Source organism: Alosa alosa, chromosome 14 (genome assembly GCF_017589495.1).
Source record: "Alosa alosa isolate M-15738 ecotype Scorff River chromosome 14, AALO_Geno_1.1, whole genome shotgun sequence".
Lineage (NCBI taxonomy): Eukaryota > Metazoa > Chordata > Actinopteri > Clupeiformes > Clupeidae > Alosa > Alosa alosa.
This window is the reverse complement of record NC_063202.1, coordinates 28,068,344-28,093,728: the sequence shown is the minus strand read 5'-3', so window position 1 is coordinate 28,093,728 and position 25,385 is coordinate 28,068,344. Positions and strand designations below refer to the sequence as shown.

Below are 25,385 nucleotides of genomic sequence, written 5' to 3'. Positions count from 1 at the left end.
AATTGTAATTGTCACTAAATTTCAGTAGAATATGTTATATCCATGTTGCATGTTGTATAGCCATGGCTATATCCATGTTGTTGTTAGCCTGATAATCCTACAAAAATACATTTTCAAAGGTGCTTTAGAGTTCAGCTCAGAGGGTTTCTACTTTGGCTGAGTGTTTAGTCTAACAATCTATCAGACCTATGTCAAGCACTCCCCCTACTGGCAAAAAACAGTAACGCAATCATTTGTGTTTCACCTCCTTTATTTAAACAATTTGATTAGTAGATACATAATATTTAAATGTTTGAGGTTAATATATGTCAATGGTTATGGAAAAAAGTCAACCAGATTATTCAAGAAACAAAATGAAATCCATACATAAAACATAAATTTGATTCATGCCAGACTTCATGCTAAAAGTTATGTGGGATTCATATCATTTTACTTCAACTTTTATCAATCACCAAACAGATTCTATTTAGAGAATTTGTGCTTCCTGCTCACAGAACTGGCCACTGAGGGAGACTTGAGACTCCACAGAACGCTAATCTTCATCTCAGGACGTGTCCACTACCGCTGGGTTAACCCACTGAAACTACTGAGCTGAGAGTGTTTAAGGCTGAATGACCGGGAGGCCTGGAGTCCATCTGAATTTCCTGTGTCCCAAAGGATCATTTGTGTGGTAAGACTGGGCCTGCTGGAGTCCAGCTGGATTAGGGGACCCAGCACACCGAATGAACACACGCAGTGCACAAGCTTCTGCAAACCAGGCTCATTCTAGAGTGTTGCTTCTTCAATTGGCAGTTGGTTTGATGCCTGCCTCTGACTGGAACTGTGCAGTTTATGCAGGAGAAACTGAGGTTAGAGCTCCTGTGAAATACAGCCGCTCCCACACACAAGGAGCATGGTCTGTGCCATTTGAAAAAAGCATTGTAGTACTTCCACAATATGAAAACTCTCCTCTCTAATTAGTGAAACCAATATTTGTGTTTCAATGTTTTTACTGTGACGTTAGAACAAGATGAATTTGCTTCCTATGCTTACTGTTTTATATGCAAAAGATTTATACAAGTTGACCACTGTGGCAGTTAGTACTTCACTGCGTTTACTAAAGCACAAAAAAGCAACCGTTCCTTTGCCCAAATGCTATGACGCAAACCATCAGATTTTTTAAGTGAACGCTCCAGATTTAGATCCTCAGGAAAGGGTGTGAGCACTGGGGGCGTACTCATGATTGTGGAACACACACTTCCAAACTCTGGCTGAGTTCCCCTGGGTGTTACACTGGTCTGAAATGGACATAGGGCACACAGGTGGCTCTGGGGGTCATGACCTTGTCAGTGTGCTCCGAGTTAACCCTGGTGTCATGTGTCCTCATGGTAGGAGTGTGGCACAGCATCAGCTGGCAGGACATGAGAAACCCCTCTATGACTGAGCGACTGAGCAGCAGCTGTTTATATGTTTAAATCTTCCTCTGGATGAGCGAAATCATTTTGCTACAAGATTATTCTTATATAATTGTGTTTCACATTACAGGTTCTAGAAAGAAAGAAAAGTGCATCTAAACAACCTTGTATGATGGCAGTGTTTAAAAAAGGATGCGTCATGGAATGGTACAACAGATCAAAAAAAACAAAAAAACAATTGTACCTAAATTTGTGATTGATTCTAATGCCTCTGCGAGGCTGCCCTTATGACACAAAGTGTGATGGGACAGAGTTCTGACTTGGCTTTAAAAGCAAACAGCTAGGCTTTGAGAGGCTGCATCTTCTCTAACAGATTTGGTCACTTTATAAATAAATAAACACTTCTTGGTTATATGTACATGATGTGCAAGGTTTGCAACCAGTATGTACATAGGTAATTCTACTGTTTTTAAAATCGCAATGGTGGTATATTCACAGAATAGGGAAGCTTTAAGAAAGCAAATGCAAAAAAAGGTCATCACATACTCAAACAGAATCAAGTTAGAGCGCTGTATGTTTCAGGAGCAGTCGAAGACCCGTGCAACACTGTTAGCTTTAGCTTGCGCAGGCAGACTAAGCGCTATGAAGACTGGTCTTAAGACCCGCCTGGGTCCTCTCCAGCTCTCTCCTCCACCACCTCCCCGTCCCACTACCGTTACTGTGTTTTAAAGAGGTAAATGCTCAATATCTACGTAGGTGATCCTCTATGAACTGCGACGCAGGCCGACGTCCGTCCAGTCTCTTCCAGGCCGGCCACACACCCCCAAGCAGGGCGACTCCTCTGGCTAAGACGCCCGCCACTCCTCAACAGGAGCTGTGCTCCCAACATGCATTAAAATCAGCCGTCCTTCCCTTCTATGCCCACGTGCCAGAGCTCTCCTTCAGCCCAGCACAGCTCACAGGGAGGAGTAGAAGAGGATGTAGGCGGCCGAGGACCTGATGGAGGAGGTGGACATCTCCGACACCTCGTGGTCGTCGAACTTGCACCAGCGCTGTTTGGGGTTGTTCCTGCAGTAGGCCGTGTAGTGGCCGCCGTCCAGCCCACCATAGTGGTTCTGGGTGAGGAGAGGGACAGAAGGGGGCATGGAAAAACAGAGGTCAGTTAGGGGGAGGAGCCAGTGTCAGGAGACAGTCATGAGGAACAGGAGAAACTGCGAAAGAGAAAGTGTACTTCTCTTCTCTATTCAACAGGTTCTAGAAAGTGTCATCAATGAATAAAAATGTTGCAGAATTATTTACATTTAACCACATAATTGTTCTAAATGTGCTAAACAAGTGAACTAATGCACAAATGTTTAAAGGATCTCAAAGGTTTAGGTTAGGTTCTGTAAACTGAATTGTAAATTTGTGAACTGAATTGGATGACTTGTTGAAAGACTCACAGACACGCCAAACAGGTTGTATCCCTTCTGGCTGGGCTTGGGGCCGATGACGTACTGCGCCAGGTCCAGACTCTCGAGGGGAAAGTCCACTGTGGTCTGCAGCTTCTGCTTCCATCTGCCCTCATATGAGAACCTGACGCACACACAAAACACTCATCACTGGGACTCAACAAACTGATTGCTGCCTTAGTCCACACAAAGACAGAACCCTGGTACCTCTGATGCCTAAACGTTACATAAAGATGCTAGTTTCATGTGGCAGGTTCCTACTATTGGCTCTTCTGTCAGTCTCCTGCTTTTTTAAACGGTGAAATATGTGGTACTTATTGGTATCCATGTAAGTTAAATCTGAAGTAGATTGATATTACTCAGCAATATAGAAGTGGTGCATAACCCATGTGGACACTCACTGTTTTGCAAAAATGTGATGTTGGTCCCAAATTACCACCATATACAAACATCTAAGATAAGCTTTGGCACAGTGTGGATGACATTTCTCTATTACAGTTAAAAGTACCAATACTAGTACGCTGTCTGTCATCAATATCAATATCACAATTTGTTGATGGGCATTATCAACTATCAAATAGTTCAGTCAGTGCATTTCTCATAAATACATTGTTTCACAGAAAACTGCTGTATGATGGTTTCTGCTCCATGTGGACACATTTTGGAATGTGTCAGTGTGCTTCCTGGCAGACCCCTTGCACTTTTCCCATCTGCTAGTCAATTTCACAATCCTGCTGTTAAAACTGTATCTCCTGAATAATAACTTGATGTTGGCAGGGTGAACTACAGTCAAAAACAAATACAATGCTCAATGCTTTACAGTGGCTGGATGAGTGCTCATCCCACTACCACCCTCTACGTTTGATCACACCAAATTAGCAAGTTTATTCCTCATCTGGAAACTTTTCTTTTCTTTTGGTCCGCGGTTCGATGATACAATTCAGTTTTGCCACAAATGATCAGGCGAGTGCCAGAAGCACCAAGCATATTTTGACCTTTGCGGTTACGGCTCTGTGGAGCAGCAGTTTCCTCTTTGCAGAATGACGCCAGTCCATGGCCCGTCGTTTAGGAAACGCTGCTATAGACTGCACTGGCATTCAATGTTTGACTAATACTCGGTTTGGAATACAAGGATACAAGGATACAAGGAAGTTTATTGTCACATGCATATAGTTACTGGAAGTAAGAAATGCAGTGAAATTATGTCTGGTGTCAGCCTATTTGTGCATTAATGGGGGGTAAAAAGTGCAGTAGAAGAGGGGTTTAGTAGATTAAGTGGCAAGGGCTGCATAAAAAAAGGTGGGGGAGGATTGGGATTGGGTGGGGGGCACCAACAAGGAGCACCCAAGAGCAACAGGGGCAAGGAAAAACTCCCTTACCAAGGAAGAAACCTTGGGCAGATCCACGGCAGATCCAACTGCCAGGGGTCTTGGTGTGTGTGTTGGGGGGATAACAGGGGAGATGGGATAGTGTGCTGTGTATGTGGGGAGAGGGCAGTGTGCAATATGTGTGTTGGAGAAGCTTCCTCATGAGACAATGTGCTGTGTATTGGGGCAGTGTGCTGTAAGTATGTTGGGGATGTGTGTTGGAGAAGCTTCCTGATGAAATAATGTGCTGTGTATGTAGAGTATGTAGAGAATATAGAGATTATATGACTGGACATTTCTGGAGCATCAGATCTTACCTTTTCAAGTGCACCAGGAGGATGGGTGGAACCTTCCAGATCTCCAACTTCTTAGTAGAATCTCTATGGGCTTTACAGTGTCTGCAGAACACTTTGTTTGCGTCAGTCAGCCTCTCCTCCTTGGAGAACAGCTTCAGGCAATCCTTTAACATGTGAAGAAACCAAACTGAGGAAGCAGCATGCTATACACACCCCAGAGACATTGAGTGCATTCCTACATGCATGGACTGGATGTCCACAGGTGAACTGTGTGCGGCTCCTTGGCTTACCTGCAGAGAGCACTTGTTGGAGGACGCCAGGGGCAGGGAGAGGTACATGAAGGCCTCAAAGGTGCGGGACTTGCGGTGGCAGGTCAGGCACTGGACGGTGGACTTGAACTGGCCCTGGAAGAGCGACACGATGATGGAGGAGTTGAGAAGCTTGTGCTTGCTCCAGGCTAGCTCGGCTGCCTTGATATCGTCCAGGTGGTCGTTGGCCTCCTCCTTGTAGCGCTTGCGGTTGTCTGCCTGAGTGAGTGGGACACAAAACCTCTGTGAGTGTTTAAAAAGAAACAGTGGCAACCTAACTGTTAACTGTGTGGCCATTTGTTTTACTCTGCAATGGAACACCATTTCTATTTTGATCACACACAAGCTGACCAATGATTAATTCTTGCAAGTGATTATCATCTCCCAACTGCTCCATCAACAGTCCATTCCGTTTACATTTTAACCATCTCAGTCTCATTCCGTGTTCATGCAGCGTTCCAAAAGTCCAAACCCAGGGTAACTACAAGGGCCAACATCTTGACCACTTTCAAGATGTTTCCTATTCTACGCAGAGGAAAGGTTCATGGACAGGTGATGGAAATGCATACATTTCACATGACCAGGAAGTAGGCTGCCATGAGATGAAGCACAGACCACAGGACGTTCAGACACCAGACACCACTGTCCACCTGACATAGGGAGGCAACACTGTACAGTGCAGTGGATGGACAGAGAGAGAAAGAGAACAAGAAAAAGAAAGAAAGAGAGGGAGACATAGATCGAGGAGGGCACATCAAGCGCACACAAGGTGGGATGCATCAGGCATCACCCGAGCATTGTGAATGCCTATGCCAAGCCCAAGTTCACTGTGCTCCACGTGATTCACGATGCTTTAGCAATGGCCCACACGTTCATGTACAGCAGGCTAACACCAGTATCAGAGGCTGTCTCTGAATGCTTCACAGCTCTGTGCTAAATACATGGAATGGTGAGAGAGGATAAAAGAAGAACAGTCTCCCAAATCATGACTTAACAAGACAAGGTTGCTTCTTCACTCTTTTCTTTTTCTGTCTTTCTGACTGTCTATAAAGCCAATACAGTACATCTCAAGCATGGGGGTTTGGGATGAGACAGGTTTAGGATTCACTAGTGGCAGGCCTCAGGCGTGGACAGCGACTCGGACGGATGTGATATGGTCTGGACACAGCAAACGCAACACACTTGAGAGGGGGGACAGGAGCAATGGACAGGAGCAATGGACAGGGCTACTTACTCTCTACGTTTGCCATCAAAACAAAAGAAAATACAATAAGAAAATACAATAAGAAAAGAGACACCGATGACACAAACAGTCAGTTCATGACCATTCAAAAGCAGCAAAACATGAACTACAGGTTCAGGGCTGTAGATAAGTACATTAGATGTGGTTATGAAGGAGCATGTTTTGGCTGTGTTGAATTATAAAAGACTCACTCTAAAAGCAGCACACTGGCAGTAGTGTAAAATGCCATGATGGTAAGACTGGGGGTGCTCTCCATGGTTAGAGAAGTACACGTTTACAGGTTTGGCCATGATTATTTGTACAATGTACATGTACATTTATAATATGTAGTAGTATCTCCTCAAGGCTACTGGCACAATCCACAAACATAGAGAAATATTCTCATTCTATCATGCAAAGTGCAGTGGGCATTTCTGAGTGTGGTGTGTGTAGATAAAGGGTCTGTCCCTACTCTGTTGAGGTCCTCGTGGAGGCCGTCCATGAGGAAGAGCAGCAGCTCCTGGGAGTCCTGCTGCTCGTAGCCAGAGAACTGCTCGTTGATCTTGCCAATGGTGACCTTGAAGTCGCGTGGAGTGATGCACTTGTACTGGCCAGACCAGAGAGCCTTCATGATCACGCCAAACTCCTCCGCTACCTCGCCCTTGTGACCCAGGATGTTGGCTCTGTGGCAAGCAGGAACAAAGAAGTAAGAGAATCAAATCTTTAATATAAAAGAAACAGTGCAAGCTTTAGCTAGATTGTTAACTTATGCTTAGCTATATTTGTCACTAAACCCCAGCTCCCATCCTAAATGGTTAACAACGCAACATTAGAAACATTTAATTAACTATGCAACCCTATGAACCATCTCAATATGCCCTCAGAAATGTGTCAAACATTTTCACCAAAGAAGAGACGAAACCTTTTACCGGTTAATGTCATCCTGATAGCGGTTCTTGTTGAAGTAGTCAGCCATGATGGGTGTGTTACACAGACACTGTAGGATTGAGTTCATGTAGCAGGTGTTCCCCAGGTTCCTCAGACCGGTCAGGGCTGGTCCCAGACCTCCAAATGTGGGGTTCAGACTACGGATCTTGGCTGCTGACGGTCTGGAATTTTCAACCTTCGCATATGTGCTAGCAGTTATAGGCCTAGATGTCAAAACAAAAAATGTAACTTTACATTCTCAGAGTAACTGTAGTTTGCACACAGTTGCATATATATGAAATGGATGCACATCTTTCTAAACAAACCACATACAGTACATTTAGGGATTTACTATTTTTCTACCAGTCAACAAGAGTCATTCAAAATGTGTAGGGAATGTAACGTGCGCGCACGCGCACACACACACATACACACACACACACACATGGCACATACTTGGTCTCTCTGTTGATGGTGGGTGTTGGGGTGGGCTTCTTCTGGCCTTCCTCCTGCAGGTCCTGGGTGATGTCAGGGGATGAGTAGGAGCGCTTGAGTTTGGACTGCTCGCGGTCCCGCTCCGCCTCGGGGGGCTTGGCCGGCTTCTGCTTCGGCGTGGCCGGGGGCGTCTGGGGCACGCTCACCTCCGGGGGGTACAAGTGCACCCGGTTGGTCGGGGAGTGGTAATACCGGTACGTACCCGTCACTGTGTCCAGAAACTAGATCAGCCAGGAGAGGAAAACCAATGAGGCAAATAGTGCGTTTAACAAATTCGATTTTTACAAGCATACACAAACCAAAGACAAAAACAACACAGTAAGTAATGGTGTTGTGTGGCCCCCTTACCTTCATCCACCCGACTGGCAGGCCTGGAACAGTGCGTCCCATCTCCTCACTGCGTGCTCTGGTTAAGGGCTCCCGCTGTGGCATGGAAAGAAATAGATTTCACGGTAGCCACAATAACAATATACAACACCAACAACATCCTTCACAATTTCACAATTGCATAAATCCAATCTCTTTTAGCTGGGACCACCAGGTCGACAGAGCCCGATGTGCTCTACTAGAGCATTCACAAGAGTTGTCCATTTCTGTTCATCATAAAACCATCATCCCATCAAAGACGCGTTCAATCACATTTTACATTTTGTAATGGACGTTCAAAGTCCACCACATCAGAAACCCTAACATTTCCATGCACATCCATGAGGGCCATCTGCAGGCTCCCTTGAACAGTGGAGGCTGCCATTACAAAAGAAGCATGCCATGCTGAACAACCTGGTAAGGAGCTGATATACCTTTGGCTTGTCAAAGCCCTCGGCTGTGCTACCGTCTAAAATCCTTGCCTTACGGCTGCCGTTCGCAAGTGCACTACTATGCTGCAGTGGTGCCTGAGTTGAGACAGGAAAGAACTGATATCATTTGTCGTCTTTTTGGCCGTTACTTGTAGGATGGGGTTATGCATGGATAATGTGAGGTCAGTGAAGATGGTCGTATGCAATTTGACACTGTGGACTTGCTGGGGAAGTGGGTAGTTGATGCGAGTAGTTTGTGCTATAGGAATGACTCATGAATTTAATGAGTGTGGATCATTTTAGAGTCTTGAGATAATTCTGACTTGAATGAACATACTGTTTCCAGTTGAAGGTCCTAATATGTGCATTTCATCATATGATTTCAAAGTAAATTTCAATGGCATTTTTCAAGTTAAATTTAAAAATGCTTATCTGCTTTATCTTTAATACTACGGTATGCCATAATCTAGCAATTGACCTTTACTAAACCACACAAAATAAGGTGTGGCTTGAAATAAGCCCTTTCTGGACTTCACTAGTCAGCTAACTACAAAGGTTTTTCTTTATGTACAGTATAACAACATTTGTAAGGCATTACTTAATTACCTGTGACATCAGCACTAATCTACTGAATGTACATGGCGGTGAGAGCTGTGAGTGTGTTGTGTGAGGAGACCAACCTTGATCTCACTGACCACGTTGTTGGGCATGGGCGAGTCCAGCGAGACACTTTTCAGCTGCCCTTCTCCCTTCTGCGTTCTCTGCCCTCGTCTGAACCTCTCCTGTCCCACCTGATCGTCCTCCTCGGCTCTCTGCCGCTCAAGCCGGCCGCGCTCCTGTCGGCCCTTCTCCTCCTCCTCCTCCTCCTCCTCTTCCTCGGGTGTCTTCCTCTCCCCTTCCTCCTGCTCCTGCCTCCTCCGCCGCTCCTCCTCCTCGCGTGCCTCCTCCTCCTCCTGGGCTCTCCTGCGCTGCTCAAGCTCCCAGCGGGCCTTGTCCTTCACACCCGCCGCCTCGGCGTGGATCTGGATGCGCTCCTCCTCCGACAGCTGGCCGCCGGACTCGAAGGCCGGCTTCACTGAGCGGTCCGGCACAAACGGGCCATTCTGAGGCAGCTGAGAGTCCTTAGTTGGGGGTTCGTTGTTGGGTCTTGAGCCATCCGAGATTCTGACAGAGGGCTTTTTACTGCGATCAACCTGTGGCAATGGTCAAGATGAAAGATAAATAAATAAAAACACAACACAGAGTTGTGCACAGGGTGATGGTGGGTTACAGACTGAGCAGTCAGACCCTGTCTTTTTTTCAGGAGCATACATTTCTTAGTACACATATCTGGTAAGTGGTAAAGGTGTAGTAGTACAGCTCTGTAAGATTAAGTGGCCTTATAATTATATATGATATAATTAAAGTGGCCATAATATAATAATAAAAGCAGCATTCTAAACACATTTTAACAGTGGAGAAGTCAGTAAGCCTTTTGTTCATTTGTCACTCAATGAAACACAGCTCAGCCCTGGTAGAACAGGTAACCATACACCTTACAGTAAGCTGCTACCTGAGGGGTCGGTTTAACTGTTACGCCAGTCTGAGGCAGGGGAACTTTCTTGGTCGTCTCGGTCACTTTAGGAACAGGTCCGTCGGGGACAGCGGGAGCCACGGTTGAGGGCTCTGGCGCTGCTGGCTCCAGTGGGAGGGCCTCGTCCGCTGCTCTCCCGTTCACCTGCACTGGCTGCTGGGGCTCGGGGGCCGCCGGGGGCTTGGGCTCCTCCAGCGAGGGGTAGCTGAAGTTCACTGTGGACACAGGCATGACTCATGTGAGGCAGACTGGTGAAGGCCAGATTAGATATCATCAGATTCTACAACTCACTGACAAAGACACTGACTTACACTAACCAAAACAGCACAGAAAAACTGAGCACTACTGTGCTTCTGTAATATTTTTGACAACAGGCGGTTTCAATGGGGATGCTTCTTACCGGGTCCAAGAAACTACAGTGGATAGCCTGAACAGCTAGTGAGAACGACTAAGCGTTTATCAGTCCTTCACATGATCTTATGTACCAACAAAATCAATCTGAGGAAGCAATAAAAACCAGCACTTAGTTGCACTTACGTTGTGGGATGGCACTGGAGGCCTGCTGTCTTGGGGGCTTAACTTTAGCATTGGTGGTGTACATGGGGTAGAAGAACAGCCAGTTCTCATAGCCTCCCTCCAACACCATGGGCTCACTGCGGAGGATGGTGGTGCTGTCCCACTGTGGAGCACAGACATGACCGTTGGACTATGACCACATACACTTTTCCTGTGTTCCTGAGACCCTCAAACACTATAGCCTCTACAAGGGCACTGGGCTGCGGTGCTTAATTATATAGTGTGTATAAATATTGTTGTTAGAGAACAAGAACATATGCTCTGTACACAGAGTGGTGCTATAGGTATAGGATACAGAAGAGTTTCACCTTGTAAAGGGCATCTTTCAAACTCTGCAGTGTGGTCCCCAGCTTGAGGTCTGCCGCAGAGCTGAACCAGTCTAGCAGAACCACATAATCCACAAAACCTCTACGCTTCCACAACTCTTTTGAGGCCTCTGGAAGCTTCACCTCGATCTGGTTTACAGTTATCCTACAAACAGTAAGCATTTCATGATGGTGAGAAAAGCCAATGTAACCACATCCATCTACATGTACGTGGACATTTTGACAGGTCTTGTTTAGCAACTTTCCAAATGGCAAGCACTATGCAAATTATTTAAATTATCACATGCAAATGCATCCAAATAAGGGCATTCTTGGGAACAGAACTGTTGATCCAGGCATTTGCATATTGGTGGTGCAAAATAATTACGACATTGGTGCTGCCAAATAACTCAGCTGAGCAGTAGGCTGGGCCGGCCTTGGCCATCATGGCACGGCTGTACTGATGCAAGCATGAGGAGCTCTTACCCTGGGGAGATGGCCTCCTCTGGGACACTGATGCACTTCTGTGCCGGCACTTGAATTTGCGACTCTTCGAAGTCCCTGAGGCTTCTCGCATCCATAACGATGACACTGAGGCTGTGGTCCATCATCATGTGGAAGAGTTTCTCCGCTGTGATCCCTCCCACTGGCACAGCAGCTGAAGAGAAGAGGGGTCCCAAGAAACATTTCAATGTAAATATATCATGTCAACATGATGAGACACATTTAAATGGCACAAGTGCACATTTAGTCACTTTGTTGATGTTTGGGTTAGCTTGGATAGCCATTTTCTCTAATTAAACCTGGCTTTTACAAAATCTGACCAACTAATACTATATATATATATATACACAGCTTTTGAAAACATCATTGTTTCCTTCAGTCACACAAAGTTTATGCTATGTCATTCACCCTGGTCAATCACTCTACATGTCTTTAAGCACTCTGTATTCACATTCAACACCAACACAGACACATGCATACATCTCTTGACACTAACCTTTTGATGGTACAATTTTTGAGTCATTCTGTTCTCCTTTCACCTGCATTGGAAAATTAAGGCATTTGTATTACCTCAGTTTTATTAGTCAGCCATCCATTCCTGAGCTAGCCATAGTCAATTGGAAGACAACAACTGAATGCTGAAGCAGACAACAACATACATAGTAAGTTCCAGTTACTTCAGTATTGGCTCAATAATCACTGCATGTGCAAATAGGTAAATGAAATATAAGATGTATTACCTCTGAACTTCTATCAAACTACAAAGGACCACTGGGTCCATGCTATAGCCATATTTTCCCACAGAATAGCAAATAGAAAGAAGTCTGCACTGTTGTAATTACATGTATCTGATAATAAATGTGATCGACTTGGAAGTACCTTCTTATTGTCTTTGCGGGAGTCAGTTGTCCCTTTTGATAAAGACCGTCCCTCGTCCTTTTCCTGCTTTTCCTCTTTGCGTCGTTTCTCTTCTTGTTTCTCCCTCTCCTCAAGTTTTTTACGAACTTCAACTTCTTCATACCTGATAACAGGTTGACAAAGCAAAGTATTTCAATAAACATTACATGAATTAGGGTTGCGCCAATGCCATTGATGGCTGACAGTCATCACGATAATAAGACCAGCATCGTGACCCCCTTGTCCATTCCGACCATATGGTGCACCCTGCGACATACACACTATAATTCCTGTGTCTTTGCTTTAATGTATTATGTATTACTTTTTTGTAGGGATTTCCCTGAGGATCAAGTTAAGCCCGTAGTACAGATATATATGCATTTTAAGTAGCTCCCGCCTCAATGTAATCATCCATGACGATATTTCACTTTATACCGAGTCATATGCCATTCTGTAGACATCGCCAAACCCTAGCATGAGTCTTTGGAGAATGTAAAAACTTTCAATATCAAAGAAGTAACTGACCGGAGTTTTAGACTCTCTGATAACTTCTCTGCTTCCTCAATGGCTTTTTTGAAGCTGGATGGCCCAAGCATTGACAAGTAATAATCCTTAAGAGAAAGGCAAATAGAAAAAAAGTTGAAGCTTGGATATTGATGTTGTATATAAATATTTCACCACTGCATTACATAATAAAAAAAAGTACTGATGACCTCAGCCTTAAAATATGCTGTACCTGCTGCTGTTTGAAGTCGGGTCTCTTCTTAATGACATCATAAACTGTCAGGTATCTCATGTACAGAACATAGGCCTTTTCTTCATCTCTGTCAAGGCGACACTCCTCGGCAGCTTTGAACATCTTACAGGCACTCTGAACATAGCTAAAACAAAATGCATATTTTAACTCCCACTACTTTGCTTAATGTCATTTGGTATCACAGACTTGTCATATGCAAAAATGATTTTAAAACAATGCTATTCTACACATGGACATAATACTGCAGGCCTACACATTATGATATTTTTACAGTGGGGTAGCCTACATGTGTAAAACGTTAGAAAGCTCCACATTAGTTGACTAGGTCTTACTGTCTTGTGCTGGCTTTCTCCGGCTTAAATTCTGCTTTCTTGTTCAATTCACCCAGAGACGTTGACAGGTAGAGCTCTTTCGCCCCTGTTGAAACAGCTGGCATCTTGGCGGATAAATTGAGATTAACATTCACCTAGAAGTCGATGTGCTCACATGCTCGTCATCAATGTCATGCCTACAAAAGAGGATATCAAAATATAGTTGGTTGGTACATCCATTCTCTCAATTTCAAAGATAAGAAGAACCTGACATCTAAGTTTGACACATTGTTGTTTCAGCCAACAGGTCAGCCCATAACATGCTAAAGGAATAACAAACATGTTGACAAATCAACATAGCAAAAAACAAACACATAACGTTACAATCTACATCTCTAATGCTAAGTTCTTAACATGAAACATGAGATAAGGGTTACATATCTCTATTGATTAGTTAGCTCTAAACAAATTACTATCAATAACTAGCTCATGTACGACTGATAGCCAGCTAGCTATGATAGCTTGTTAGCCAGCTAGCAAACAAACTGTGGACCTCCTGAACCTCATGCATTTAATAACTTCACTTTGATACCAGCCAGTATGTTCATAGAAGGGTGCCGTCAGCGTGAGAGCTACGGTGTCTGTCTGACAGGATTTTGTTTAAAGCTTTAGAGCTGTGGGAAACGTTTATTGTGAAGTACCATATTGATCCAGGAAGTACAGATAACGTTAGCTACCTTGCAGCTAATTGGCTAGCCTTACATGCTAGCTACAAGGTTCCTGTTTTGAAAATATTTAGAATTGTTAGACAGGATAATTACCAAAACACGATACTGAATCTGAAACAATCACACGAGCGAGCAGACAGATACATAAAACAACCGCACCACGGCAAAGTAGCTGTCCTACCTCTTCAGATTTATTTTACAACTCCAACAGATGATTGCAACACCGGAACAATTCCCGTAACGTTACCCTTCACTTTAAAGGGTCGTCAGATGTTCAGTTGTGCATGTACGCTTTCTTGACAGTACGCTGTACACACGAGAGTGCCAGAAATATTAAATGAGGAACATATTATAGGAGACACTGAAGAAAGCAACTGTCACCAAATACTAAATGCGACGTTGACGTGAAGTCGTACGAGCAACGCTGAGATTTAAACTTCCACAGGTTTGGATGAATGCAGGCAGGTTGGATCTAGCTAACGAAGCGTTTGTCCAAGTGATAAATAGTGAATTTGAAGTGTGGAATTACATCTCTGCAACAATTATCGCATTAAAAAAACGAGAAAGCAACGTTACGGTCATGGCAGATATTACTGTTATTACTTATTACTATAAGTCCTGGGCATGTACTTCAGCTACTATCATTAACTCTGGTGTTCTGTATCACTCCGCACACACATTATCCAACACATTAAATGTATTCTTTAAGGTCAAAGTGGTATTTACTGGCACGCAGATGAGTCATCATAACAACCGGTTATGGTTATTATGGTTACTAACATAATGAATCATATAAACTCTCTGTAAATCTGAAAAGGTCTCAATGCCAAATGTAATTTGAAACATGGTGATGGTATACATCCGCATTATATACGGGCACTTTTCCCGCAGTTAAAAATTGAGCGCCGAGACGCCGTCTTAAAAGAACTACATTAGCTGAGTTACGGGGGACTTCATTTCTATCTACAATTACTTTAAGAAAATAACTCAAGGTAAGACTTGTAAATGATCAACATGTTAGGCAATAAGAATCTTTTCCAGGTCAGAGTCGGGGTGTTTTATATTGCCCCACCGGATGTGGAAGTTGGTGTGTCTTTGCTGGTAAAAAATATTTCCACTTCCCCCGGAACCTCGATCATTCTAACGATTTCCTGTTTATTACATTAACTTGGCAGATACCATTCATTCGTGCATTAGTAGTTGCTAGAAGTAAACATCGTCGTTTGCTGTTTTTTATGGCGGATGAATGCTATTTTCCAAAGCAAAAGAAAATGGTGGACAGGCACGCTCTAGCTTCTAGCAGCTAGCTGTAAAACTCGAATCAACAAAGGGCTGCGCAATGTTGTGAACGCTATGCTAATTTAGTTAGCTTCAGGTAACGTTGTTCAAACAAAAACTGAGACATAAGACATAAGGCAGGCTTTGAAAACGTCTGGAACTTTGAAAAAACAGAGTAATGACATGCTGGTTTACGTAATATCCTCAGCATCGAATATAAAAAATAGAGATCAGGCTTTCGGGGGGCTCACAGACAAGGCTGTAGCAAATGCCACCAATGTTGTGTTCACTTCTGCATTTTGGTTGCAAGCAAAGCCCTTTGAGATCAGACATAGGTCTAACATCTTAGGGTCTGTGTCCACCAAACGCTTAACCATGTCTTGAACTGCAGTGGTCATCTCCCACCCTGGATATGTTAATGCATGGACGTTTTAGTAATCAAAGTAATGTCTTCCACAGTTTTAGTAAGGCATCAGAGTTACTGCAACAGGACCTCGAGTCATTAGGCCGTACTTAAGTGTTAATAGTGAACAATAAAGATCATCCACTTGACACCACTATTTGGATAAGCCTATTCTCTTCATTGAATGTACTGAATTGCAATTATACAGTAACCTATCCCATAATCCAGTGATTTGCTGAGTAAGTGTAAGTGACAAACATGTCAGATGATTGGATCTAAACCACATGCTATATGCTTTATAAAAAAATATATATATATATATATATATATATATATATATATACTGTATGTGTTGGATTAGGGTAAACAATTATTTTCTGATTGAATATGGCTTTTGATGAATTCTTGGTTGAAAATAAAATGTGCTCACATGGCCTTATCTCTGAAAAGATAGTCACTGTACAAAACCTGGCGAGATCACATGACCATGTAATCTGTTTCAGAAATGCACTGGAAATTGAGAGTAATTATACACCAGAAATGGAGAGTAGTAATCATATACTGAAAATCACACAATGATTTACTTAGGTTAAATCCTGTAGTTGTAATGTATGTAATGATGTAATAATAAAATAACTTGTATGTAACAATATACAACGATTTGTAATGGGTATGAATGAGTTCTATTAGTAGTGAAATTCAACCACAAAAATAAGTAACAGTGAATTAAATATACACACACACACACACACACATATAGTAGCATACATACACCGTGTACTATATGAGCATGTAGCCTCGGTGACAAAGTCATGTCAGCATTCTATACAGTATCTGGAAGGTCAGACCTTATCTGACACAACATCTGACCACAATATCTTGTGCAGGCCATGATTCTTTCTAAACGGGACTACTGTAATTCAATGTTAGCTGGCCTACCTGCTTGTGTAATGAGGTCATCACAGATGATGCAGAATGCAGCAGCACATCTGGTCTTTAATCAGCCAAAGAAGACACATGTAAAATCTTTATAAGTTACTCTTCATTGGCGTTCTATATAAACTATATAATCCCTAAAATATAAGATATATAATCCCTCACCCTGGCCAATAGGACACTTTAATTTACACCTTGCTATTTGAATTCCATGATCCAGCTCCAAATCCCCTCTCGTCCACTGCAGTCCGCTGATGAGCGTCTGCTGTGTCGACCATCCATTCATTCTAAGAGGTTTCCTAAGTGATTCCTCGTTGGTGGAATGAGTTACCCAATTTTCCATGTTCTTGAGATATTTTTGGGACTTTCAAGACATGTTTAAAGACTCATCTGTTCATCTTGTACTTAATTCATTAATTCTCTCACAGAGTAATGGTTTGTATGTTTATGGTTTTTGTATTATGAAATACTCATTATTTTCATTGTTGATATTTGATATTGTTATTATTAGTAGTATGCTTAATGTAAACTTTTCAACTTTATTTGAAACTTATTTGTAACTAATGCAGTGTTCATATACTGTAATTCGCTTTGGACAAAAGTGTCTGCCAAATACCATAAACATAAACATATGAATATTGACTCGGTACAGTTTATAAGTTAAAAGTGTCTGCCAAATATTATAACCATAACCATAACCATACAAGCTCTTTTTGTATAACTACAGATGTCTTTAGTGGACTTGGGGAAAAAGCTTCTGGAAGCTGCACGATCAGGTCAAGATGATGAAGTTCAGATACTAATGGCTAATGGAGCACCTTTCACAACAGACTGGGTGAGCATCATTTACATCATACTTCCTCCTTGGTAGGTTCTATAGAGTATTTTTTCATATTTGTTCTGTTTCAAAGCTCAGGGTTTAATTAAGGTTAAATTAATTAGATCTCAAGTCAAAGTCCTAGCTTCTTGAGTGAATTCCTTTTTTCTTGGTATTGATGTTGACTGTCGTAAATTGGAATTATTTTAAAATTGTGAATTATAAATGCTATCACCAAACAGCTTGGGACGTCTCCCCTGCACCTGTCAGCCCAGTATGGACATTACTCAACCACAGAGGTGTTACTGAGAGCAGGTGTGAGTCGAGATGCTCGAACCAAAGTAGACAGGACCCCCCTTCATATGGCTGCTTCAGAAGGGCATGCTAGCATTGTCGAGGTGCTACTGAAGGTAACGCTGGATGAATCATTTGATTTGAAGATGTACTTTACATAACTTGGCCACTCACTGTTACACAGAATGGCAGGGTGATTTAGTTTTTACGGAATGGTACAATGGTACAGCTAATTTTCAAAGGGATACTTGTGATTGGTCAGATATTTAAAATTTTGAGGGAATTTGACATTTTTTCAAAAAAGACTGTAAAAAATTTATAAATTACTTAAAGTGATTATACAGAGTCAAAACCCTTACCATAAGAATGGAGAACACAATTTCCTATTTGAATTGCCCATCACAGTGTTGCTTGTTATTAATATTCCATTAAAATGAAATGCACTGATATTGTCAATATTAGACACACAGGGCTTTGATATCTCCCAAGCATGTGTGTCCCTTTAAACTAAATTGAGCAATCATTATTGAAATCCGGTACTTTTATTATCTGTTTTCTTAGAAGTGATAACAATGACTTTATTCACTGGGGTCTGACTAGCACGGGGCTGACGTCAATGCCAAAGATATGCTGAAAATGACCGCTCTCCACTGGGCTACTGAACACAACCACCGAGAGGTTGTGGAGCTCCTCATCAAATATGGTACTGATGTCCACGCTCAGAGCAAATTCTGCAAAAATGCCCTGGACATTGCCTTGGATAATGGAAATGAAGAACTCGCTGAAATTCTTCAGGTAGACATTTATAGGTCTGAAAGACATGTTTTTGTGCATCACAGAGTTCAGTGGTCCATTATCAACATTATGACATTCATTTTCATCACACAGGTGGCCATGCAAAACCAGATCAACACAAACCCAGAGAGTCCAGACACCATGACGATACACACAGCAGCTCCACAGTTTATCATTGGGCCTGGAGGCGTTGTGAACCTGGCTGGATTAGTCTCTTCAGGGAATTCTGGTAAATCAGCAGGTATGCCTTTAGGAAGGCACAAATGATAGTGTATTGTAAGTGAGGTTTGGCACATTACCTGTTGGATAATTCTAGGAATTTGAATTGCCGCTCACTCTTCTAATCTGACATGCGTGCTGTAGCTGAATTTCCTTATTCACGTCGCTTTTATCCCTTGATGTGTGTAAAGGATGTGAATATGATACCCAGGTCACAGGTCAGTGATGGTGTGTGTGGTTATTTGTGTAACAAGGGCAAGCCACAGAAGCAGTGGTCCCCTCTCTGGCCCAGCACAAACACTGATCCTCTGTGAGTGAACTGGTTGCTTTTTATTTTGCCCCAAAAGTAGTTCAGGTTCAAAAGTAATTCAGTTCAGTTGAGTCCCAGTAGACAATGATCCAAAACAAAACAACTCTTTGATGAAGCTCTCCAGACCAACATGTAGTTAGTTAGTTACCCACCGGGCCTCTGAATAGGGATCTCCTGCTAAAGACATGGAGGCCAAGGTAGCCTTCTGCAGCCTGCCAATAGTATGTGACTTTCCTTAGTTGTGTTACTCCTACAGTGCATTTCTCACTCTTAAACTGAAGTTTCCCAAAGCTCATGTTTTAACACAAATCTGCTAATGGTCCTTTAACAGTGCTTACAGTATGGTTAGCATACACATCTCCTCTATGGCAATCAGCTGCCAGGCTGTAGTCTCATTCTGAAATGAGCCTCTTCATTTGTCTTTTGTCCTCTAAAGGGCTGGAATATGTCAAGTTAATGATGAGCTCATGATGCCAGTTGTTAACAGTGGAATCTCATAGTGTTTTACAGACTTAAAGGTTATGGTTTTGGTTTATGGAGAATGTTGTTATTCAATTCAATCAATATGATCAAAATGGATAGCTCTGGTCATTGATTATGATTGGCTGAATCACGCTCGATGCCATTGTAAAACCCAGCACAATCCTTCACGTTGACCGCATTTTGTTCTATATTACTGCACTGCCACAAATTGATACAAAAGTTAGGATTGCTGTCATTGACTATAGAACTCAGCTGCGGATCGTGTCTAACAATGGCCCTTAGCTGTTCTAAAATCACTGGAACTTACGGCTTCTTGGGGCTTATTGCCTAAGTAACCTGCAAGTTTTTATACTGCTCATAATCCATTTATTATGTAATCAGTGAGACAACAGCATTTGTTGGCCTCTAGAGGCAAGCCAGCTAGAACTTTCTAAAGTTGTGATTAATAACATATTCTCAGTCATTTGAGTGGCTTGTAGGCTTATATAGAACCAACACATTGTCCCACTTTTGTTTAATGAATTATTGCTCATGGTATACATATATCTTTATAATGTGAATGTACAGGCAAGTAAGTAATATACGCAATCCAAATAATTAGGCTTATTTTGTTTCCCTTTTTATGTCACTAAGCATCTGAATATTTTTACAACAGGACTGCAGTTTCTTTGTTGATAATCAGTTACAGTATATGACTGATCCAATGATACACAAGCAAGGATGTGGTTTCATTAGATTGATATTCTTTTGTCCTCTGTTTTTCAGTGTCACACAAATAGAAAAGGACTCAGTTAGCTTGTTTGCCATAAAATGCTTCATGATTACATGGCAGTGAATTGTTTGCTTAAACTAACAGCCATGACGTGTGCCAGGTTTTGTCTCTGCATTTTAAAATGTCAGTCTTTGGGAACTGCACAGGTGCGACCTCTTTTGTACCTGTTCAGGGACCAGAGCAACTACCCCATAGATTAATGCCTTGTGATAATGTTTTGCATATGCTGTTATTACATGTGAGTCATCAAACACAGTTAATTACACGGAAGTGTCACTTCTATATCTGACATGTTTTGATTGATATGTGTTGGTCCATTATGTTCTAGTATATCTTCATTATGTTGTGTCTTGTGCTGTTTCTGTTATGAAAGCATAATTGAGGAAAGAGCAAATATTGACCATGTGAATCTCAATAATTATCCACTAGATGAAAGCCACTGTTCTGCCTCAGAAAGCTTTTTATCTGATTTCTTCCCTACAAGACATATTGCTACATCAAAGAACCACGTCAGAAGGTCGTACCAGTCTTTGACTATGCCTAATGTTTTATTTGCCCACAATGATTATGAATGATCCCTTTTCAAGTCATAACAATTTCAGGGGAAATCATCTCTTGATGGTTTATGGTGTATGCAACCGAAGATATGAGATTTGCCTTTGGGAACTGCTGAGCTTAAAGTGATATTTCAGTCATTCACCTTTTGTAGGATCATTTTATAGCTCTTCATTCTGGTGCTAGTTGTGCAATGATGTATTTGTCTTTGTCACTTGCCAACTTGTAATTTAGCATGTGGGTGGTGAACACATTGGTGTAGCAATAGGACTAACTGGTGCTATGAAGTGAGAAATACATATGGTTAGGTGTCAAACTAATGGTTAAAATTCTGTAGCTATACCAAGCTCTCTGGAAAAAATATGTACCCTCCAGAATGTCTTGAGCAGGTCTTGGCACCTGAGAATGTCTTAATGGCACTTGAGCAATAATTGTCTTAATGGAACATGAGCAATAATTCATTGCTTTTCTCAACTGCCAAATGCAATGAATTTGCATTATTTTTTATTGGTAAAATTGAACATTAGCCTTGAATTTAGCCAGATTGAACATTAGCCTTGAATTTAGCCTGGTAGACAGGGAAACCCTGGCAAAAAACGGTACAGTTTCTATTCATCATCATGTGGACATACCCACACATTTTCTTCAAAAGTGTTTTTTTTATCAACTGGCTGCCAACATGCTCTGAATTGTAAATGGATCACTATAGTCTGGCACTTTTCTTTAAAAAGTCCTTAAAAACAGCTGCTGAAAGCCTGGATAACTCCATATTAAATAACAGTAGGCCCCCTAACTTCCTGTTCATTGGCAAAATCATTGAAAAATAGTTTTTGATCAAGTAATTACCTTTTTAATATTTAATTGCTGTCTAGATCACTACCAGTCTGGTTTCCATGCTAATAATAGCACAGAAACAGCTCTTATCAATGTCTTAAACAACATACATTTAGACACTGATGCAGGGAAAACATCAGTACTGGTACTATTGGATCTTAGTGAAGCTTTCAATACTGTTGTCCACAAAATGTATTACACAGGTTAGAACATTGGGTTGGGTTCTCCAGTGCAGTCATCAACTGGCTGAAGTCATATTTAGAGGAAAGGAGCTTCTTTGTTGCCATTAGCGACTGTACCTCCACCCAGACACCCCTAACCTGTGGTGTCCCCCAGGGATCGATTATGGGGCCGCTTTTATTCAATCTTTATATGCTCCCACTCGGACGCATTATTAAGAACAAACAGATCGCTTATCATGGCTATGCAGACAACACCCAGCTTAGTTTAAACATGCATAATTCAGTTTTTTTCTGTGTGTGTTTTTCTTGAAGTTGTGGCGACAGAGGAAGTTGTGACCGCAGATACCGTGGACGGTGCCATTCAACAGGTTGTGAGTTCAGGTGGTCAGCAAGTGATTACCATAGTAACAGATGGCATTCAGCTGGGCAACCTCCAGGCGGGTGGGGGCATCGGCCAACCAATCATCGTGACCATGCCAGATGGTCAGCAAGGTCAGTGATTTGTTTAATCATTGAAAGTCCATGTTATGTTAAGCAAATTCTCATATGGGAAATATGCATTGCAAGTCATAAAAAAGGACACTAATATTAAATGTCCCTGCAGCGCAGTCAGCCATTCTAACTAAGTAATTTTCATTGCTGACCTGTGAATTAATGTTGCTAGGCAACTTTGGCATTCATTGCCAATTCACACCCTGATGTTTTATAATACATAGGCCAGATTGTTGGGTATGAGTACTTGCAGTTAACAGTGAGAAGTTTGGCCATTGTGGGAGATGTCCAGTAATAGCACAAGGACCTTTGGAGGCTAGAATTGTGCCTCAGTATACAAGCACACATGAATCTGTATGCATGAGCTGGATGAATGTATTGATCATATTGAAAAGCATATTAGCCACTATATCACTGAAAAATACACTGTATTGTTAAGTAAAAAGCCACTAGCTCTTCAATCAGGTGAAACTTTCCAATCAACACATTGAGGTGTCTTAGCCTGTAAATTTGCATTGCTTTTTGCATCTTCATTAATGAGACACTGAGAGTACATAACTCTGTCTGACCATTCAGTGTTGACCGTGCCTGCCACTGACATCGCAGAGGAGACGGTCATCAGTGAGGAGCCCACAGTAAAACGCCAACGCATAGAAGTGGTGGAGTGTAACACCGTGAGCCAGGAAATAGAGGTAATCTCGTCCCATCCCATCCCATCTCCTCCCAGAGCATGACTTTGATTTTATCATTAATGATCTTGTAATTTTAGGTTCAGTACTTCCAACCATGTTGTGGAACTCAAGATTAGGGGGGAAAATCTGTGGACACCTGCTCAATAGACTCCCCGGTCACTTTAAATTATGATAAAACACTTCTTTACCCACTGATCAGTGTGTGTTATTGTCAGCAAAATAATTATTACTTGAAGTGTTTTTTTCATGTTTAATCCATCTGAACATTCCTCCATCAGTTCAGCAACATCAAATACACAGTTGTGTGTTGGCAGGCATTTTACACGTCGGTTCATTTTCTGCATGGATGTAATATAATGCTACCCAGCAGCACAGTGGCGAAGCAGCATGTGGCAGCACAGCTCGGTGCTGAAATAAGGCTGCATGAGGTGTAACAGCTGTAGTACTCTTAATGAACAAGCGTGAAGGACATGCTGGAATTCACAGAGACCTTCTGTTCCAACAGGAGAAGGAAACCCTTCAGAAGCAGTTAGAGGAGGCCAATCGCGAGGCGCAAAAATACAGACAGCAGCTCTTTAAGAAAGAGCAGGAGGCCGAGGCCTACAGACAAAAGCTGGAGGCCATCACACGCGGCAAGAAAGTGGCGTGAGGCTTCCATGCAGGATGAAGTCACAGACTCTCTGAGACTGAACTCATGAAGGAGGATGACCTCTCAGCATGGACATTGCAACACACACATAAACACACAGGGAACCTGTGTGGGGTCGGCCTGTGTGTGAAACATTGTACTCATTTGAGACGGAAGAAACGGTGGAAGCGGAGGGAAGCCACTGTGGAATTTGGGTGACTGGGGTTGGACGCAAAGCAGATGTCCCAAGTAGGTGTCATCACAGATGCCTCCCCTCTATAAGCTCAGTGTCTCCATATGGCCACTGATGATAAAATTTTAATTTGAATGGAAATTAAATGTTATTTGAACTTGATTTCAAATTGAAACAGGTATGTTATGTCGATAGATGAAACTGACATAATCCATTGCGTTTACCTAGGTCAAATTATTATCCAGTTGTCTAATTATGTTGTAATGAACAGTCAGACATTTTGTTACATCAGAAAATATGATGGCTTATAGCGTTTAGTCTCCTGGTTATGACAACATATATGATGTATTTTGTCAACCCTGTCATTTTCCAAAATAATATTTTTAATGTATTTTTGCAGTTCAGTTGTCTTTCTCACTGTCCTCAGCTTTATATAGGCCTACCTTTAATTATAATGACAGAACACCACAGATACCGATGACACAGAGTATCCCCATCTTTCACTGTCTCCTCTCCACAAGGACATAGTTAATACTATGTTAAATTATACAGTATTAACTATGTCCTTGTGTGTTTTACTGACGTTTGGAAATGTTTCAGCACATTTTGCCAAATTTTGCATTTAGTGTCATATTTTTAAAATATGTTTTTATGCATGTATTGTTATTCTGACAAGAATTATGTGAGGTTATGATTTGTTCATGGTGTGAATTCATCTGTGAAAAGTGGCCTTATGTGTATCCTATTATGAGAGATAACTAGAACAAAAAGGACACAGAAAAATGACTTGGTATTTTAAACAGGAGCCATCAATAGGTCAATATTAACATTTAAACACACACGGTGTTAAAGCTTTCAACAAATATGACTTATTCATTTTGTTATGCTGTCTATGTATGTTTGTATATGTATTATATTGTGTCATATTTATGTACATCCCTAAAAACACGATACTAAACTGTAAATAATTCTCCATAAAGCACTGTGGAAACCTTTTTATACCTAAATGTGGAAAAGTGGTCTTTTCTCTGGGATTGAAAGAGACTGGGGGGTTCAGTTTAGTAAAAAGCTCATGATCTGGGGAAGGGGTTAGTATGTATTGACTGTGCCCACCTTGTGTCATCCCTCTACGTAGGATAATGAAAATAAAGTGTGCAGTGACTGAGTCATTAGGGTCCTCTATTAGTCCTGTTCCCTGGGCTATCTCTGAATTACATTTACCCTCTATAGTTTCCAGTTCAGAACAAACACACGGCACTGTGCTGTTTGGTTTGTCTATATTTACCGTCTATATTTCCACCTCCTCAAACATGTTTTGAGTCAGATTGAAAAATGTAGTAACAAAGGAAACATTCAGAATGTTTTCACCTGTGCTTTTTTGATATTTGTGATATTAATATATTTTTACATTGACATAACCCTGAGAACGTAAATCCCTGATACCTTTTGCAACCATTAAAGATGAGGGTGAAATGAGAGTTTATCTTGTGCCACACCACTAACCATCAATCATGCCCATCAATAATATTTTTAATGTATTTTTGCAGTTCAGTGGTCTTTCTCACTGTCCTCAGCTTTATATAGGCCTACCTTT

General features: G+C 41.9%; 2 protein-coding genes across 6 annotated transcripts; one reads left to right on the top strand and one right to left on the bottom strand.

Moving 5' to 3' along the window:
- Window positions 1-232: 232 nt before the first annotated feature.
- Window positions 233-14,483, bottom strand: usp8 (ubiquitin specific peptidase 8). Of its 3 annotated transcripts, none has more exons than XM_048262796.1 (20): window positions 14,090-14,483; window positions 13,202-13,377; window positions 12,849-12,993; window positions 12,638-12,723; window positions 12,095-12,236; window positions 11,712-11,754; window positions 11,198-11,369; window positions 10,715-10,877; window positions 10,368-10,509; window positions 9,810-10,045; window positions 8,938-9,450; window positions 8,261-8,353; window positions 7,809-7,883; window positions 7,422-7,681; window positions 6,968-7,189; window positions 6,511-6,721; window positions 4,799-5,035; window positions 4,530-4,672; window positions 2,837-2,969; window positions 233-2,509 (listed from the first exon to the last, which is right to left on the bottom strand). In XM_048262796.1, the coding sequence occupies exons 2-20, from the start codon at window positions 13,303-13,305 to the stop codon at window positions 2,351-2,353; spliced, it is 3,279 nt and encodes a 1,092-aa protein (XP_048118753.1). In that variant the 5' UTR covers window positions 13,306-13,377; window positions 14,090-14,483; the 3' UTR covers window positions 233-2,350. The 3 variants fall into 3 exon arrangements, with proteins under 3 accessions (XP_048118753.1, XP_048118754.1, XP_048118755.1); XM_048262797.1 differs by lacking the exon at window positions 14,090-14,483 and adding an exon at window positions 14,002-14,087; XM_048262798.1 differs by lacking the exon at window positions 8,261-8,353 and having other exon boundaries at window positions 14,090-14,469.
- Window positions 14,484-14,622: 139 nt separating this feature from the next.
- On the top strand, window positions 14,623-24,889 carry gabpb1 (GA binding protein transcription factor subunit beta 1). Of its 3 annotated transcripts, none has more exons than XM_048262802.1 (8): window positions 14,623-14,900; window positions 17,253-17,360; window positions 17,585-17,752; window positions 18,237-18,431; window positions 18,525-18,672; window positions 22,099-22,278; window positions 22,855-22,970; window positions 23,476-24,889. In XM_048262802.1, the coding sequence occupies exons 2-8, from the start codon at window positions 17,253-17,255 to the stop codon at window positions 23,617-23,619; spliced, it is 1,059 nt and encodes a 352-aa protein (XP_048118759.1). In that variant the 5' UTR covers window positions 14,623-14,900; the 3' UTR covers window positions 23,620-24,889. The 3 variants fall into 3 exon arrangements, with proteins under 3 accessions (XP_048118759.1, XP_048118760.1, XP_048118758.1); XM_048262803.1 differs by lacking the exon at window positions 14,623-14,900 and adding an exon at window positions 16,023-16,960 and having other exon boundaries at window positions 18,525-18,660; XM_048262801.1 differs by lacking the exon at window positions 14,623-14,900 and adding an exon at window positions 16,024-16,960.
- The last annotated feature ends 496 nt before the right edge of the window (window positions 24,890-25,385 follow it).